General features: G+C 42.8%; 1 protein-coding gene across 1 annotated transcript in view; it reads left to right on the top strand.

The window, feature by feature from the left end:
* KIF4A (kinesin family member 4A) overlaps window positions 1-17,557 on the top strand; it is a 105,369-nt gene that overhangs the window by 61,746 nt on the left and 26,066 nt on the right. The window contains exons 23-25 of the mRNA XM_088444992.1: window positions 14,684-14,816; window positions 14,988-15,158; window positions 15,405-15,524. Of these exons, the coding sequence (XP_088301118.1) occupies window positions 14,684-14,816; window positions 14,988-15,158; window positions 15,405-15,524 (424 nt within the window). The remainder of the gene's footprint in view (window positions 1-14,683; window positions 14,817-14,987; window positions 15,159-15,404; window positions 15,525-17,557) is intronic.

Raw genomic sequence — 17,557 nt, 5'->3', positions numbered from 1 at the left:
TCGGCAGTCTTTGGCTTGGTGGCTTCAGACAGCGCATCTGGTCGAGGGGCGCCCCTTTTGGATCCAGGACTGGGTCCTGCTCACGACGGATGCCAGTCTCCGGGGTTGGGGGGCAGTGACAGGCTCATTATCGCTTCAGGGTCGTTGGTCCGCGGAAGAAGCACTTCTCCCCATCAACATCCTGGAACTGCGGGCGGATTTAGGTGCAGTCCGACAACGCCACCACGGTGGCGTACATCAACCACCATGGGGGAACTCGCAGTCGGGCAGCAATGTCGGAGGTGTCTCGCATTCTTGCTTGGGCGGAGTGTCACGTTCCAGCGATCTCGGCAGTTTTCATTCCCGGAGTCCTCAATTGGGAGGCGGACTTCCTCAGCCGTCACGACGTGCATCCCGTGGAATGGTCGCTTCACCCAGAGGTGTTTCAGCTACTCGTGGACAGGTGGGGGCTGCTGGAGCTGGACTTGATGGCCTCCCGTCACAATCACAAGTTGCCCGTTTACGGGTCAAGGAGAAGAGACGCAGGCGCCTGTCTGGTAGACGCTCTGTCGGTGAAATGGACGTTTCACCTGGCGTATCTGTTTCCTCAGATATCCCTGCTTCCTCGGGTTCTGCGGAAATTCAAGCAGGACGGCGGCACGCTCGTGCTGGTGGCTCCGGCGTGGCCCAGACGTCCTTGGTACTCCGATCTGAGGTGCCTCTCCATCGACGCTCCGTACCTTCTCCCTCAGTGTCGGAACCTGTTGTCTCAAGGGCCCTGCCTTTACCCGGATCTGGGTCGGCTGTCTTTGACGGCGTGGCTCTTGAGACAGCCGTCTTGAGGTCTAGGGGTTTCTCCAGTTCGGTCATTGGTACCATGCTTAGGGCACGCAAGCCTGCTTCCGCGCGGATTTACTACAGGGTGTGGCGCACTTATTTTCAGTGGTGTGAATCCAGAAACTATGATCCGCAGGTATTCCGGGTTTCCAGAATCTTGGAGTTTATTCAATCGGGTTTGGACCTCAGCTTACGCCTCGCCTCTCTGAAGGTTCATGTGTCTGCTTTGTCCGTGTGGTTTCAGCGACTGATTGCTACACTGCCAGATGTTCACACCTTTTACCAAGGTGTTCTCAGGATCCAGCCTCCCTTCGTGCCTCCGGTGGCTCCTTGGGACTTGACTGTGGTATTACGGGTCTTGCAGGGTCCTCCTTTTGAGCCTCTTGAGTCGGTGGAGCTCAAGTGGCTGACGTTTAAGACCATTTTTCTCCTGGCAATTGCTTCTGCCAGGAGGGTGTCAGAATTGGGGGCGCTTTCCTGTCGCCCTCCTTTTCTGATTTTTCACCAGGACAGGGCGGTGCTCCGCACGCGTCCTGAGTTTTTGCCCAAAGTGGTCTCAAAATTCCACATTAATCAGGAACTTGTTGTGCCAGCTTTTCAGTCACCTGATCTTTCTGCTGGTGAGGCTTCCTTGGATGTGGTCCGGGCACTTAGAATCTATGTGGACCGGACTGCTTCGGTTAGGAAGTCGGATTCTTTGTTTGTCCTCTTCGGTTTACACAAGAGGGGTTGGCCTGCCAACAAGCAAACGTTAGCCCGTTGGCTTCGTTCAGTTATTTGTGAGGCTTATGCACAGGAGGGTTTACCTGTGCCAGCCTCTGTTAAGGCTCATTCCACTCGTTCTGTGGGTCCCTCTTGGGCTGCTAGACGTGGCGCCTCCGCTGTTCAGCTGTGTAAGGCGGCTACTTGGTCTTCATTTCAGACGTTTTTGAGGTTCTATGCGTTTGACACCTTCGCCTCTCAGGATGCATCCTTTGGGCGCCGGGTACTCCTTTCAGCACAGGAGCGTCCCCGCCCTTAGTTGAACTGCTTTGGGACATCCCCAAGGTCAACCCTGTGGACTCCTTATGGACCCTGAAGTAGAAAACAAGAGATATGGTAAGAACTTACCTTTGTTATCTCTTTCTACGAAGTCCATAGGGTCCGCAGGGCGCCCGCCCTGACGCACCTGGCTTCAAATGGGCTGTGTGGCTGGTCACCGGTTTTCCGTCTCCCATTTCTGTGAGTATGGTTTCTTGTGTGTTCCAGTCTTCCTTCTCTGTTTAGTCTCCTCCTCCAGCCTTAGCTGCTTACCAACTGAGGTGCCTGTGGCCGGGGGCGGGGTATAGAGGAGGACGGACCCAAGTGCATCCTGGGAGCAGCAAAGCTTTAACTGCGTGGTGCCCGTGGATCCAGATCCAGCTATACCCCAAGGTCAACCCTGTGGACCCTATGGACTTCGTAGAAACAGAGATAACAAAGGTAAGTTCTTACCATATCTCTTGTTTTCATACCCATTCCAAAGCGTCTACCACTTCGGTGGTAGCTCGCTGTATCCTTTGGCTTCGTTCATGGAAGGTGGACTCTGACTCTAAGAAGGCCTTAGAATCACTGCCCTACAGTGGGGAGATCCTCTTTGGTCCGGAGCTGGATAAGATTGTGGCTACCTTGGCGGCATCTAAGACAGCCTTTCTGCCATAAGCATCTGCACCAAGGCCTCGGATGTCATTCTTTTAGGTCCTTTTGTCCCCAGGGAAAAGCTACAGGCCAGTCGTTTCCTCTGCACTCTGCTTCCGCAAGGGCCTCCAAGCCAAGGACCAAGCAGGCCTGAGCCACTAGACATCCTGCTACTAAATCAGAGTTCAAACCTTCAGTCTGAGTAGGAGGCCGACTTTTTCAATTCGCCCAGTGCTGGCATCAAACCACCACAGACTCTTGGGTACAAGAAGTGGTCTCATGGTTACGCCCTCTTTCTTGAGACGCCCCCCCAGCAGGTCTTTTACACAGGCCCTCCATCAGACCCAAGCAAAGCCCTACTCCTCCAGAAGGCCATTTAGTCCTTGCTGCATGCGGGGGTAAGAATTCAAATACCGTCGTCCCAGCAATGAAACGGTTATCCCACCCTGTTCCTATTCTGAAGCCCAATTAATCTCATTGGCCTATCCTCAATACTCTGAACAAGTTTATCAGGGTGCCCAAGTTTCATATGGAAACTCTCCATTCTATTTTCCTAGCTATGGAGCCTGGGGACTTTATGGTGTTTCTGGACATTCAGGACGCTTAGCTACATGTACCTATAGCGCCCTCTCATCAGCAGTATCTTCGGTTTGCTGTCCTACAACAACATTTCCAATTTCAGGCACTGCCCTTTGGGCTTTTTACAGCTCCGCGGGTCTTTACCAAACTCATGGCAGTTATGGCAGCCCACCTGCATCATCAGGGAATCAGGCTGCTCCCATACTTGGACGACCTCTTGCTCTTAGCACACCTTCCAGAAGTTCTTTACCATCAGCTTCAATTAACCATTGCCTTTCTACAGAGACACGACTGGTTAATCAACTGGAAAAAGTCCTTCCTGACCCCTTCACAAAGGATGGTGCATATATGAGCTCTTCTGGATTCTCAGGCTCAGAGAATCTTCCTGACAGCAGACCAGATCGCAGTACTGCAGGAATGGGTGCACAGGTTACTCCCACGGTTGCCGAGTGTCAATTCACTCAGCAATGCAGACCTGGCGTCCATGGAATCCACCTTCGACATGGTGGAGTTCGCTCAGTTCCACTCCAGGCCCCCACAACACCTAATCCTATCCAGGTGGAATGGGCTGCCTCATCTGATCAAGTCTCAGACGATGATCCTCCCCCTGGAAGTTCGCCTGTCCCTCACCTGGTGGTTAGACTTCCCACATGAACAAGGGTCTCCCCTTTTGGATCCCGGAATGGGTAGTCTTCACTGCGGATGCCAGCTTCCACGGGTGGGCGCAGTGACCGGCCAGCACTCCTTCCAAGGTCGCTCTACTCTGGCTGAGATTACCTTACCAGTCAATGTCCTAGAACTCTGAGCCATCTATAGAGCTCTCAATCTGGCTCAGGACATTCTTCAGGGCAGACTAGTACAAGTACAGGAAGACAATGACACAGCAGGGGCCTACCTTAAGCACCAGGGAGGCACTGTTAGTTGGTCAGCAATGGCGGAGGTGTCACGCATTCTTACATGGGCAGAATGCCATCTCCTGGCCCCCTCCACTGTGTTCATACCCGGGATTCTCAATTGACAAGTGGATTTCCTCAGCCGTCACGACATGCAAGTCAGGGAGTGGTCTCTATACCCAGAGGTCTTTCAACTCCTGGTGGACAAGTGGGGCCTCCAGACGTGTGGAACTCATGGCCTTTCCACACAATCACAAGCTTCTGATGTACGGATCCAGGACAAGGGATCCCGAAGCAGCCTTCGTAGACGACAAATGTACCTTCCTTTTGGTGTACCCATTTCCTCCAGTCTCCTTTCTCCCTCAAGTTCTTCTGAAGTTCAATCAAGATTCAGTGAACGTCAAATGGCTTACTGCGTAGACTTTGTTTTTTTTTTTTTCTTTCATCAGGACACTGCTGTTCTTCAAACTCTCCACTGGATTTCTTCCCAAGGTTGTTTCTCGTTTTCACGTTATTGAGGAAATTGTGGTCCCGGCCTTCCAATCACCAGATCTCCTTGGAGGGTGAGGCCTCCTTGGATGTGGTCTGTGCTCTAAAGATCTATGTGTACTGTACAAGTTCTATTAGGAAAACTGATTCCCTCTTTGTCCTATATGGATTCCACAAGAAGGGCTGGCCAGCTAACAAACACACTGGCCAGGTGGCTTCGCCGGCTATCTCACAGGTTTACTCTCAGGCTGGTCTTCCTGTGCCAGCTACTGTCTCTGCTCATTCTACTTGCTCTGTGGGTCCCCTGTGTGCTGCTCGCCATGGCGCATCTTCTGAATAACTTTGTAAGGCGGCCAAGTGTTCTATCTATACCTTTCTTAGGTTCTATGCCTTCGATAGATTTGCCTCTCAAGATGCTTCATTTGGATGCCGGATTCTCCTCTCAGCTCAGGAGCGTCCCCACCCTTGAACAACTGCTTTGGGGCATCCCCATTGTCTCCCTGTGGAACCTTATGGACCCTGAAACAAGTTATGGTAGACTTAGCTTTGTTAACTCTTTCTTCGAAGTTCATAGGGTTCACAAGGCACCTGCACTGACGCACCTGGCTTCTGTGGGTTAAGGGCCTGATTCAGAGCCGGTCGCTATTTGCGCTCGCTCGTCCAGAAAATAGGGGTGGCTATTCAAATGAACCGTTCGCTGTTTGCGGTCTGTTCACGCCTCTAGGTCTGAACGAGCGAACAAAACTTGCGGTCGTTTTTTGGGAAACTACGCCCCCTGTCCGCTCGCATCCTACGTCATGTCCGCTATTTATTAGATTAATCGAGTACATCGAACAGGGTATGAGCTGCTCGCTATTGTGGTTGGTTTTTGCTACCACAATTTTGCGAGCAGTTCTGGCTATAAAATAACCCAGTGACGTGGTCAATGACGCTGCTGTTTTAAATATGCACACCCATAAAACGCCCGTTTTGACCTTTAAGCTCGCCTGCGATCGGATTTCCACTCCCCGTTTTCAAGCACCTTCCCCTGTTACCACCCACATACGCCTCATCCTGTCACTCAAATTAGCAGGCATTCGCTATTTTGCGAGCACATGAATTTCGGCCGCACTGACTGGTTCGCGCATGCGTATAATGATCCGTACGCATGCGCAGTTGGGCAAACATCGCTCGGAGCGAACGAGCTGCCACTTACGAGTGGCTCTGAATCAGGCCCTAAGTTTCTTGCTCACCGGCTTCCTTCTCCGTCGTATAAGAGTGTGATTAGACGTGGTTCTACCTGTGTCATGTATAAAATAGATGGAATAACCGGTGGGTTTACCTGCAGGCTCCTGTTGTAAATGCAATAAGAAATAAAAATGGGAGCGCTGGCAGTGGCTGCTGATTTAAAAAATCATTTATTTATTTTAATTGCACAAAATACAATCTCAAACACTTTTGTTTAAAATATCAATATAAATGAAGAATACAGATGGATTCAATCAATTAGGCTAATAGTGCCTTACTGTTAAAATGTGAAACCGGTTCCACCCTACAATATTAGTACATATCAATATATAAATCACTCCAGAGACTAGTATAGAGATCACTTATATAGACATATATATATTGGAGCATCAATCAAAAAATCATTGGTCACAATTTTCCAGCGTGGATTTAATAGTTGTCAATATTTATGTCCACTTATACCCAATTGATAGAGGGTTAAATGTATAAAAAAGAAGCAGCACAGCTCATTCAGCACAGATTAGAGTGTTAGTAAATAAGTAATTCCTAATATAGGTACATTATCATCCAACCATGTAGGTAGAGAAACAAAGTGTATTGTGGCAGTTAATCTCTACCCCAATCCCAGGGGGAGGATGCTTATATACTGATCGCCTGCTCACAAGTAAAGAACAATATCAGCCAAAGATTTTTACCACTTTGTGCACCATGTGGTCCAGAGGCGCTTCTTGTCCTCAGGCAGAGGGACCTCTTATTCCTGGATCCTGGCACTCGTAACCGTTCACGGTGAACCAATTGGCTGAGTTGTATTCTGTTGTCCGCCACTGCTGCACGCTGGCTGCTGCACGCTGGCTGGTGACCGCTCCGTCACTTCCGGTGGTGAGCTTCCGGTATGCGTACCACCTGCGTTCCACGAGTCACCTGACGCGTTTCTCCGCCCAATGACGCGGCGGTTTCATCAGAGGATGGCTCTAAGCTCGTTAGTGCTCCATTATATCCCTCTCAGAGTATCCGGATTGGTTGCTTTTCAATCCCCTTAAAAATTAACTGCTAACATGCCACAGTCTTCTCTGAAAACGGGATAAACATTTTGTGTATGCATAATATGGTGATAGAAACATCTTATATTCCATATATTTGTATATAACTTATTTAGACTATTTATAGTTCTAATCTTCTACTCCAAGGTACCTGCTCATATAGCCCATAGTATTAATCCTACCCTATAAAACTAAAAAACCTAAGTAAAAATATACCTCAAAAAATTATTTAAAAAATATATAAGAAAATCAAAATAATGCTAGGTATTGGAAGGCAACACGAATCTTATTCAATATAATACATTAATAACATTAATATATTGCCCTAAGGGGTTGAGTTAGAAAAATGTTATTACATACATATAGAGACAAATTATTAAAAACAAAAAACCATGATAGAAAATCCCTTCAACACAATATGGATATAGAAAAATATTTTCCGATATCCACTACAAAATCGATATAATCATTATTCCCACTAGAATATCTACACAATAATAAACAGCCTTAGACCACTTTCCATATAAAACAGTTGGTGAAATATATCGATACTTCACCAAACAAACATTAAATACCCTCAGTCTCCAACCATATAGGGTCTCAGGGTTAATAATTGAAAGGTTCTCATCAGGTCTATTAACCTATATATGTCTCAAATACCTGAGACATTGGTATTACCACTGTGCAGTAATCCTGGTGGAAAACCTTCAGGATTGACACTATATAACAATCTCAGTTCAATTCAAAATCAATCAATACCGTCATTAGTCAGCTAAATAACTTAAATCACCCACCTACATATAAAGCCCAAATATCAAATATTATTCAGTTCGATGGTCTCATTTAGGCCATCTGGATCCAGCGTATTGAGTCTAAATATCCAATATGCTTCTCTTTTGCAGAGTGTATTTAGTCTATTCCCCACTCTATCCGTACTTTTGATTTGTTCAATAGCTATCACTCTAATTTGGCTGATATCCTTCCTTTCACAAACCGAAGCATGTCTAGACAAACTATGTGCTAAGTTCCCTTTGAGGATGTTCCTCCTATGCTCCAAAAATCGAACATTAAGCGTACGTGTGGTCCGCCCCACATACTGAAGACCACACCCACACCTAATAATGTAGACCACATAGTTGGAGTTACAATTAAGGAAGGACTCTATATGAAATGATTCCGATGTACTTTTTGATTGAAAGACCGTTTCTCTATGTCCTGCATGCTTGCACGTCATACATTTTTCTCTTCCACGCCTATAAAAGCCAACTGGTTTATCAGGTAGCCAATTAAGATGAATACCCAAATCCTGACTAATACCTTTCTTCGTATTATCATATATATTATATTTATTTCCCATATTTCCATTCTTTCTATACATACTAGGGGCCAATTTTTGTTTCAAACTTTCCGATTTTCTGTAAACAATTTTCACACCACTTCCCACCATCGGACCTATAACTGGATCTACCTTCAAAATGGTTGTATTCTTTTTAATAATTTCTTTTATTGCATTAGCATGAGTATTATACTGTGTGACAAATGGACAACAATCCTCCCATTCCTCTTGCCGTCTGTCTATAATCCTTTTTTTATTTTTATTATTACTGACTAGAAGATCTTCCCTATTCTTTTTATGGGTTTCTCTTAGAGCTTTGTCTAGAATGTGGGGAGGGTAGCCTTGTTCCACAAAGGCTCCATAAACTTTACCTACTTGTTCGTGATAGCTGATTTCACTCGAACAGTTTCTTTTAATACGATAAAATTGGCTTTTTGGAATATTATTCCGCCAAGCCTTTAAATGACTACTGCCATAGTCCAAAAAATTGTTGGAGTCAACCTTCTTAAAAAAGGTTTCAGTGTGTATTTGTCCACCCAAAGCCGATAGTGCAATATCCAGGAACTGGATGTGTGTCGAACTTATAGTGCTGGTAAATTTAAGACCATACATATTAGAATTTAAGTGATTCATAAAAGTGTGAATAGATGTGAGGTCCCCATCCCAAATAAAAAATAAATCATCGATAAATCTGCCATAAAGGACCAGGTTCGCCCCAAAGCCTCCACCCCAAATAAGCTCCTTCTCCAATGAGCCCATATAGAGGTTCGCATAGTTTGGTGCGAACCTGGTCCCCATGGCAGTCCCCAGTGTTTGTAAATAATAAGTGGTGTCAAATAAAAAATAATTGTGCTCTAAAATAAATTTTATGGATGCCACAACAAAGTCACGTAGTCCCTCTGTCATATTGTCATCTCTACCTAGATGCTCCCTAATTTTTTCCACCCCCTTGGTATGTGGAATGTTGGAGTATAGTGATTCTACATCACAGGTAAGGAAGTAATATGTTTTTTTCCAGTTTACGTTACGGATCATATTTAAAAATTGTGTAGTATCCTTTATAAATGATCTGAGGGTGACCACGTGACTCTAAGTGGACATCCACAAATTGTGAGAGGTTCGATGTTAGGGACCCTATACCCGAAATTATGGGACGCCCAGGAGGTGCAGTGAGGGACTTATGAATTTTGGGTAAATGATAATAAACAGGGATAATGGGGTGGGTAATATATAAAAAATTCCAAGTATCTTTGGATATTGCACCACCGGCCAAGGCATCATCCAACAAAATTCTAAGTTGACTCTGAAATTCTTGAGTAGGATTATTTGTGAGGGTTCTATAAAACAATGTTACCTAACTGCATGTTTGCTTCTTTCAGATAATCACACGTGTTTTGAACAACCACCCCCCTACCTTTATCTGCCATTTTAATAGTTATTTCTTTGTCTGACATCAATATTTTCAGAGCTCTTCTTTCCTCCACTGGGAGGTTATCCTTCAGAGGGGCTTTTTCTATGGTTTCACAAAGATTTCTAAAATCATCCATAGTGGTCCTATAGAACCCCTCCACACAAGGCCCTTTATATTGCAGAGGATAAAATCTGACATTTTCTTAAGTATACATGCTTTTTTCACAGTCCCCTTGATATCATAAATGGGTATTGGAGATATATTTCCAGCAGAACCCTCTAAAGCTAACCCCTCCAATATTTCAATGGCATCTCTGTCTTCTTCATCAAGAATAATTGGAACGGACTCATCATTTCTATATTTAATTTGTTTTAATGCAAAATATCTTTTTCTACTTAAATTTCGAATAAATCTGTTCAAATCAACAAACAAAGTAAATACATTTGGTTTTTTAGCTGGGGCATATTTCAGCCCCTTACTTAATAAGAGCTTTCTCTGGTGTACTTAAAACTCTATTCGATAAATTAAATATACTTTTCTCATTTATTATTTTCTTATACATTTTCCTCGTCCTAGTTCTCCCACCTCTACATCCTCTAAATCTCTTGTTCTTTTGTGGTTCCCCATTTCGTTTCTGTTTAATTGGAACTGTCTCATGGGTTCTCTGCCTAAAAAATTACGAGTATCAGTATATGATTCATTATCCATTTGTGCTCTAATCTTGGGTCTAGCTCCTCCTTTTTCTATTGTTTTCGGAGTATATTCCTCTTTGTCAAGGCATTCGTATCTATTTTTGTGTATAAACCCATGTGTAATATTAGTAGGTGATGATACATTTAACTTTTTCCCTTTTTTACGGAAAAAATCACTTGGGGATTCTGTTTCTCTAGACCTCAACATATGATTCCTCACAGGGTTCCATTGAACATTCCGATTACCTGATCTTGATTGGTATCTCCCTCCTCTATTATAAGTTCTAACTCTACCCCTTTCGTAGTCACTTCTATCTCTTTCTAGTTTTTTATCCTTTACCTGGATAATTGATTTTTCAAAATCCTCCAATTTTTTATTTACCTTAGCATCTTTCTCTTGAAACTCCATGGTATTATCAAATAATTTTAATTGTTCTTGTGTTTTTTCAATCTCTATTTGTAATTCTTTAATTTTACCCCCCCTATAGTCAATCAGTAGCTCCATTAACTGAAAGGAACATGTATCCAAAATTTTATTCCAATTACTTAGGAACCCTTCATCATCTCTAAAAGATGCTGATTTAAATATCCTCAGACCCCTAGGGATAAACTTATTATCAATATATTTACGTAAAGTGGTTTGGTCCCACCAATGCCTAGTTTCTGCCATACATAATGTTTCTAATTGACTCCAACAATTTTTTGGACTATGGCAGTAGTCATTTAAAGGCTTGGCGGAATAATATTCCAAAAAGCCAATTTTATCGTATTAAAAGAAACTGTTCGAGTGAAATCAGCTATCACGAACAAGTAGGTAAAGTTTATGGAGCCTTTGTGGAACAAGGCTACCCTCCCCACATTCTAGACAAAGCTCTAAGAGAAACCCATAAAAAGAATAGGGAAGATCTTCTAGTCAGTAATAATAAAAATAAAAAAAGGATTATAGACAGACGGCAAGAGGAATGGGAGGATTGTTGTCCATTTGTCACACAGTATAATACTCATGCTAATGCAATAAAAGAAATTATTAAAAAGAATACAACCATTTTGAAGGTAGATCCAGTTATAGGTCCGATGGTGGGAAGTGGTGTGAAAATTGTTTACAGAAAATCGGAAAGTTTGAAACAAAAATTGGCCCCTAGTATGTATAAAAAGAATGGAAATATGGGAAATAAATATAATATATATGATAATACGAAGAAAGGTATTAGTCAGGATTTGGGTATTCATCTTAATTGGCTACCTGATAAACCAGTTGGTTTTTATAGGCGTGGAAGAGAAAAATGTATGACGTGCAAGCATGCAGGACATAGAGAAACGGTCTTTCAATCAAAAAGTACATCGGAATCATTTCATATAGAGTCCTTCCTTAATTGTAACTCCAACTATGTGGTCTACATTATTAGGTGTGGGTGTGGTCTTCAGTATGTGGGGCGGACCACACGTACGCTTAATGTTCGATTTTTGGAGCATAGGAGGAACATCCTCAAAGGGAACTTAGCACATAGTTTGTCTAGACATGCTTCGGTTTGTGAAAGGAAGGATATCAGCCAAATTAGAGTGATAGCTATTGAACAAATCAAAAGTACGGATAGAGTGGGGAATAGACTAAATACACTCTGCAAAAGAGAAGCATATTGGATATTTAGACTCAATACGCTGGATCCAGATGGCCTAAATGAGACCATCGAACTGAATAATATTTGATATTTGGGCTTTATATGTAGGTGGGTGATTTAAGTTATTTAGCTGACTAATGACGGTATTGATTGATTTTGAATTGAACTGAGATTGTTATATAGTGTCAATCCTGAAGGTTTTCCACCAGGATTACTGCACAGTGGTAATACCAATGTCTCAGGTATTTGAGACATATATAGGTTAATAGACCTGATGAGAACCTTTCAATTATTAACCCTGAGACCCTATATGGTTGGAGACTGAGGGTATTTAATGTTTGTTTGGTGAAGTATCGATATATTTCACCAACTGTTTTATATGGAAAGTGGTCTAAGGCTGTTTATTATTGTGTAGATATTCTAGTGGGAATAATGATTATATCGATTTTGTAGTGGATATCGGAAAATATTTTTCTATATCCATATTGTGTTGAAGGGATTTTCTATCATGGTTTTTTGTTTTTAATAATTTGTCTCTATATGTATGTAATAACATTTTTCTAACTCAACCCCTTAGGGCAATATATTAATGTTATTAATGTATTATATTGAATAAGATTCGTGTTGCCTTCCAATACCTAGCATTATTTTGATTTTCTTATATATTTTTTAAATAATTTTTTGAGGTATATTTTTACTTAGGTTTTTTAGTTTTATAGGGTAGGATTAATACTATGGGCTATATGAGCAGGCACCTTGGAGTAGAAGATTAGAACTATAAATAGTCTAAATAAGTTATATACAAATATATGGAATATAAGATGTTTCTATCACCATATTATGCATACACAAAATGTTTATCCCGTTTTCAGAGAAGACTGTGGCATGTTAGCAGTTAATTTTTAAGGGGATTGAAAAGCAACCAATCCGGATACTCTGAGAGGGATATAATGGAGCACTAACGAGCTTAGAGCCATCCTCTGATGAAACCGCCGCGTCATTGGGCGGAGAAACGCGTCAGGTGACTCGTGGAACGCAGGTGGTACGCATACCGGAAGCTCACCACCGGAAGTGACGGAGCGGTCACCAGCCAGCGTGCAGCAGTGGCGGACAACAGAATACAACTCAGCCAATTGGTTCACCGTGAACGGTTACGAGTGCCAGGATCCAGGAATAAGAGGTCCCTCTGCCTGAGGACAAGAAGCGCCTCTGGACCACATGGTGCACAAAGTGGTAAAAATCTTTGGCTGATATTGTTCTTTACTTGTGAGCAGGCGATCAGTATATAAGCATCCTCCCCCTGGGATTGGGGTAGAGATTAACTGCCACAATACACTTTGTTTCTCTACCTACATGGTTGGATGATAATGTACCTATATTAGGAATTACTTATTTACTAACACTCTAATCTGTGCTGAATGAGCTGTGCTGCTTCTTTTTTATACATTTAACCCTCTATCAATTGGGTATAAGTGGACATAAATATTGACAACTATTAAATCCACGCTGGAAAATTGTGACCAATGATTTTTTGATTGATGCTCCAATATATATATGTCTATATAAGTGATCTCTATACTAGTCTCTGGAGTGATTTATATATTGATATGTACTAATATTGTAGGGTGGAACCGGTTTCACATTTTAACAGTAAGGCACTATTAGCCTAATTGATTGAATCCATCTGTATTCTTCATTTATATTGATATTTTAAACAAAAGTGTTTGAGATTGTATTTTGTGCAATTAAAATAAATAAATGATTTTTTAAATCAGCAGCCACTGCCAGTGCTCCCATTTTTCTTTCTTATTGTGTTCCCATTGTGAATAGTTGGACTTCCAGAGCCACTGTGTGGGGGCAGCAGGAGTGGTATAGATTTTGACCTAATTGGTGATTTATATCGGTAGCGCCCACTTTTTTCTCCTTTTGCAGTTTCCTGTTGTAAATGCCATCAGGTGGCAAAATAGCTGGTGGTACTGCAATATTTAGTTCGGGCTACAAAAGATGGGCATTTTTTTCTATGACCCTCTGTACTTCGAAGACTTACCTTTTGATAAGTTTTGTATCATAACACTCAGCTTTTTCTGAGTAACTTGCAAGCTTTAGATTTGTCTAGGAGTAACCTTAACTTATCGCTGTGTTGTAGCAAGTGTCTTGACCATCTGCATTACAGTTTGGCAATAGTACAGTGGGCAATAGAAAGCTATTAATAGAGTGGAGTTCTGTTGAACACGTTATTGGTCTGAGTCTGCCCTCTATTGAGGACATTTATGATCATAAATGTACACGTAGTCTAAAGCCGGGTGCACTCTAGACAATGTTGTCTGATCAGATGATATATTGTCCACATCAGGCGATGTGTACCTGCTATGTGGCTGACTATGCACGCTGCCACGCATCATCAGCGACATCGCCTGTCAGACCTGCATGCAGGTCTGACGAGCAATATAGTCAGCGGGTTCCAGCACCACACATCGTGCTGGGTAAACATCTTGTAGTGTGTACCCAGCATATGGAAGGCGAATGGCATTGTCATGGCATGTTACCACCCCAACCATTGTGTTTGTTCTTGCCATCATAAAGGCACTTTAGATGCATTAAATCTCTGATATCAAGGCTGATAAAGTTTTCCACCTGAACAGTTTTTTAGGATGAATTTAAATGAGTACTTCACTCTGTAGAGTTATGTTACGTTTCTGCTTGTATCAGGTTGATGAAAGTATTACAAATTGTAGTTAATTTACCATTCATTTATTTTGTATGATTGCAAAGCATACATTCACTTCTTTGGTCAGTCAGAGGACAAATTTCTGCTGCTTCAGAATTGGTTCTGATAATGCTAGCTTGCAATGTATATAAAGGATTCTCCTTTAAACAAGAGTTTTTATAATCGCCTATTGTCATTGGCTGTTCTCGGTCTTGTAGGAGTGCCCAGATAGCGGACCTGCAGCAAAAGTTGCTGGATGCGGACAGTGAGGATGAGCGAGTTAAACAGAGATGGGAAACAATCACTAATATTATGGAAGCAAAGTGTGCTCTAAAATACTTAATGGCAGAGGTAGGTTACTAGGACTGTTTCAGAACTTTGTTTAGTGTGACTTTCGCTCTTCTCATTCGTGGTACATGAGATGTAACCATTCTTGCCCACATACTCCTAGTTTGAATTGTTTCTATTCAGTGTATGAACTGCTTTATAAATTTTTTTTCTTTTCTTTCTCCAATGTTCTAGCTGGTCTCTGCCAAAGTCCAGGTTAGTAAACTGGAAAGCAGTGTAAAGCAGAGCAGGGCACACTCTGGCGATCTGCAGAAGACGATCTTCGAGGAAAGAAATCAAATGGCTGAATTGGAGACTGAGCACCAGAGCCAACTTGTGGAACTTGAACAGCAGCACCAGGAAAAGGTATTTATTTATTTTTAAATATATATATATTTTTTTGGTGGTTTGTGAACAATCTTCAGCAATTACATTGAAAACATTGCTGTCAGTATTCAGAAACCTTTCAGAAACCCACAAATGACAATGATGCATGATATAAGAAGTTAAGAAAGCTTCATGAACATTTTTATTGGGCCATCCATTTGCAGTATCTGAAAATGTCCATAGTTTTGTAGTTTCAACTAGATATTATTTGTTCCTGCTCTGCAGATTCTTTACTTGCTTAGCCAGCTACGTCAGAAGCAGTCCATCACAACTTCAGTGGAAGAGCCACCTGAAGACAAAGTAACAGAAAGAGAGAAACAGCTTTTGGAGAGGCTGAAGTTTCAGGTATATATCGCAAGTATCTTCTTACAACAAACAAACCATCAGCACACAATATGAAGGAGCTGTTAAAATGTAAAAACACTTTGTTTTTAGTAGTACATAAGTGTCCTTAGGGGATATAGCTTTGTTCCACCAAAAGGTGGATGTGGTATTTTGCCAGATATGCATTGTCCTCACCAATGCAAATTTCCTTCCTGACACAATACATGCCAAACCTATATTGGTCTCATTTAGGTGGATGATGGCAAGCATTCTCCTACACTGGCATAGATACCACACCTTGTTACTGTATGCTTCTACTTGCAGTATCACCAGTTGCCATGTTGTAGGTGTTTTCTTTTGTCTTCTACAGCTCTGAAGTACTGTGGTGATTTAGCTGGTCAGGGCATAGTTTCTAGCTTATAACTTTTTCTTAGGTCGAGTTCCTGCCACTAGACCCTTTTTTTTCTTATTGTGCCAGTAAACTTGATTAGAGAACTATTTTGAGGAGTAGAACATTTTATGATTTTGTTTAGTGTTCTCTTCAGGATCAATTTCACAGGTGCTCCGCACAGCTTCTTTTCGCCTTCATTCACCAGGAGACACTGGAGCTCAAGACACTGGTACAGATGGTGGTAGAGTAGAGCCTGGCACTTTAAATAATTTAGAAATGTGACTGACTCCTGGCAGACGGCAGGCAGACTGCTTACTATGGCAGTCTGCCTGCTATGAGGGAGCCGCTGGGAAGGGTCACCATGGCTACTGCAGCCTGTGTCCCTGGGGGGGTCTTAACTTTCATATGAGTCATCAGGCTCAGCGGGGCCCTGCCACAGTTTACCAAGACTAGAAGCCGGTGTCCCTGCCCAGCATCCTGGCCACAACAGTGGGGAGTATGACCACCACCCGTGACTAGCAGGGGTGGTGGGACAAATCCCTGGGCAGTGTGATGCACGGCACAGCAGCGGCTGTCACATTCCCAGGGCGCTGACCTCTGCTGGGCTATTCCCTCTATTAATCAGAGGAGGAGACCGCCGCATCCTGCTGCTCCCAGGGGAGGACATGGCACAGTCAGAGTTTACAGATTAGCGCCGGAGCACATTACACAGGGGGTGAGGCTTGCACATAATATATGCGGCCATAGTTTTTCAGTAGCAGAGCTATGGACCGCCCTCTAAACAGCCTCTTCCTCAGTTTGGCGAGCCCTGCTCACTCAGAGCAGTGCCATTTTACAGACAAGTACAGCTTTCTGATACAGCCTTCTATCCTCACTGCCAGTACAGCGGGTACCACCCTGCAGTTTTTCATATAAAGACAGATCACCCATAGGGACTGTGAGTTCCTTGAGGTGGTGGGGGATGCCTGTATTTTTTGGATATACCGCTGTTCCTCTTTATGCTCTCTTCCATTCTGTACTTTCAGTCTAGCACTTCTCTAAAATGCAGTTTGTTTTCTATGTTCTTGATATTTGTTACTGCGCTGTTGGCCTGAGTGAGAGTCTGTGTCTATACAGCAAAAGCAGCAGATAAGTATATTGAGAGGCTGTTTGAAGTCTGGGAAGGATTTATTCATTACCTGTATCTATAATAATACAATTGCATAATTGTTTTGAGTAATCTGAATGGTATGAAACATGGGTTGCCTTGGGAGACTCCCCTATAGCTATGACAGTGATTAGGATTACTATTAGAGATAAGATACCATATTAGAAATAGAAAGAAACTACACCTGAAATGAAGTAAAAGAATTACAATGTGATGCGAGTTTATATCTGCTGCGGTTCAGGGAGGTTTGGTTTCAGACTTGTTCTGACACTTGGGTTTGCAATCTTGTATCCCCCTGTTACTAGATAGTTTTCCTTTCCTCCACCAGTTTGTTTTTTCTTTACACCGCTCCCAGTCGATCCACAAAAACAGTTTTGCAACAGGCTCCTGGCCTCCGAAGTCCTGATTCCTGTTCACTCAAACAGGCTAAAGCTGCGTACACACTGGGCGATATTTTAAACGACTGAACATTATCGTTCATTCCTTCACTATATCGTCCAGTATGTACGCAAGAAC

This window comes from Taudactylus pleione, unplaced genomic scaffold, assembly GCF_031769625.1.
Source record: "Taudactylus pleione unplaced genomic scaffold, aTauple2 ptg000375l, whole genome shotgun sequence".
Lineage (NCBI taxonomy): Eukaryota > Metazoa > Chordata > Amphibia > Anura > Myobatrachidae > Taudactylus > Taudactylus pleione.
Note: the sequence above shows the minus strand (reverse complement) of the source record. Positions and strands in the feature narration are given on the sequence as shown.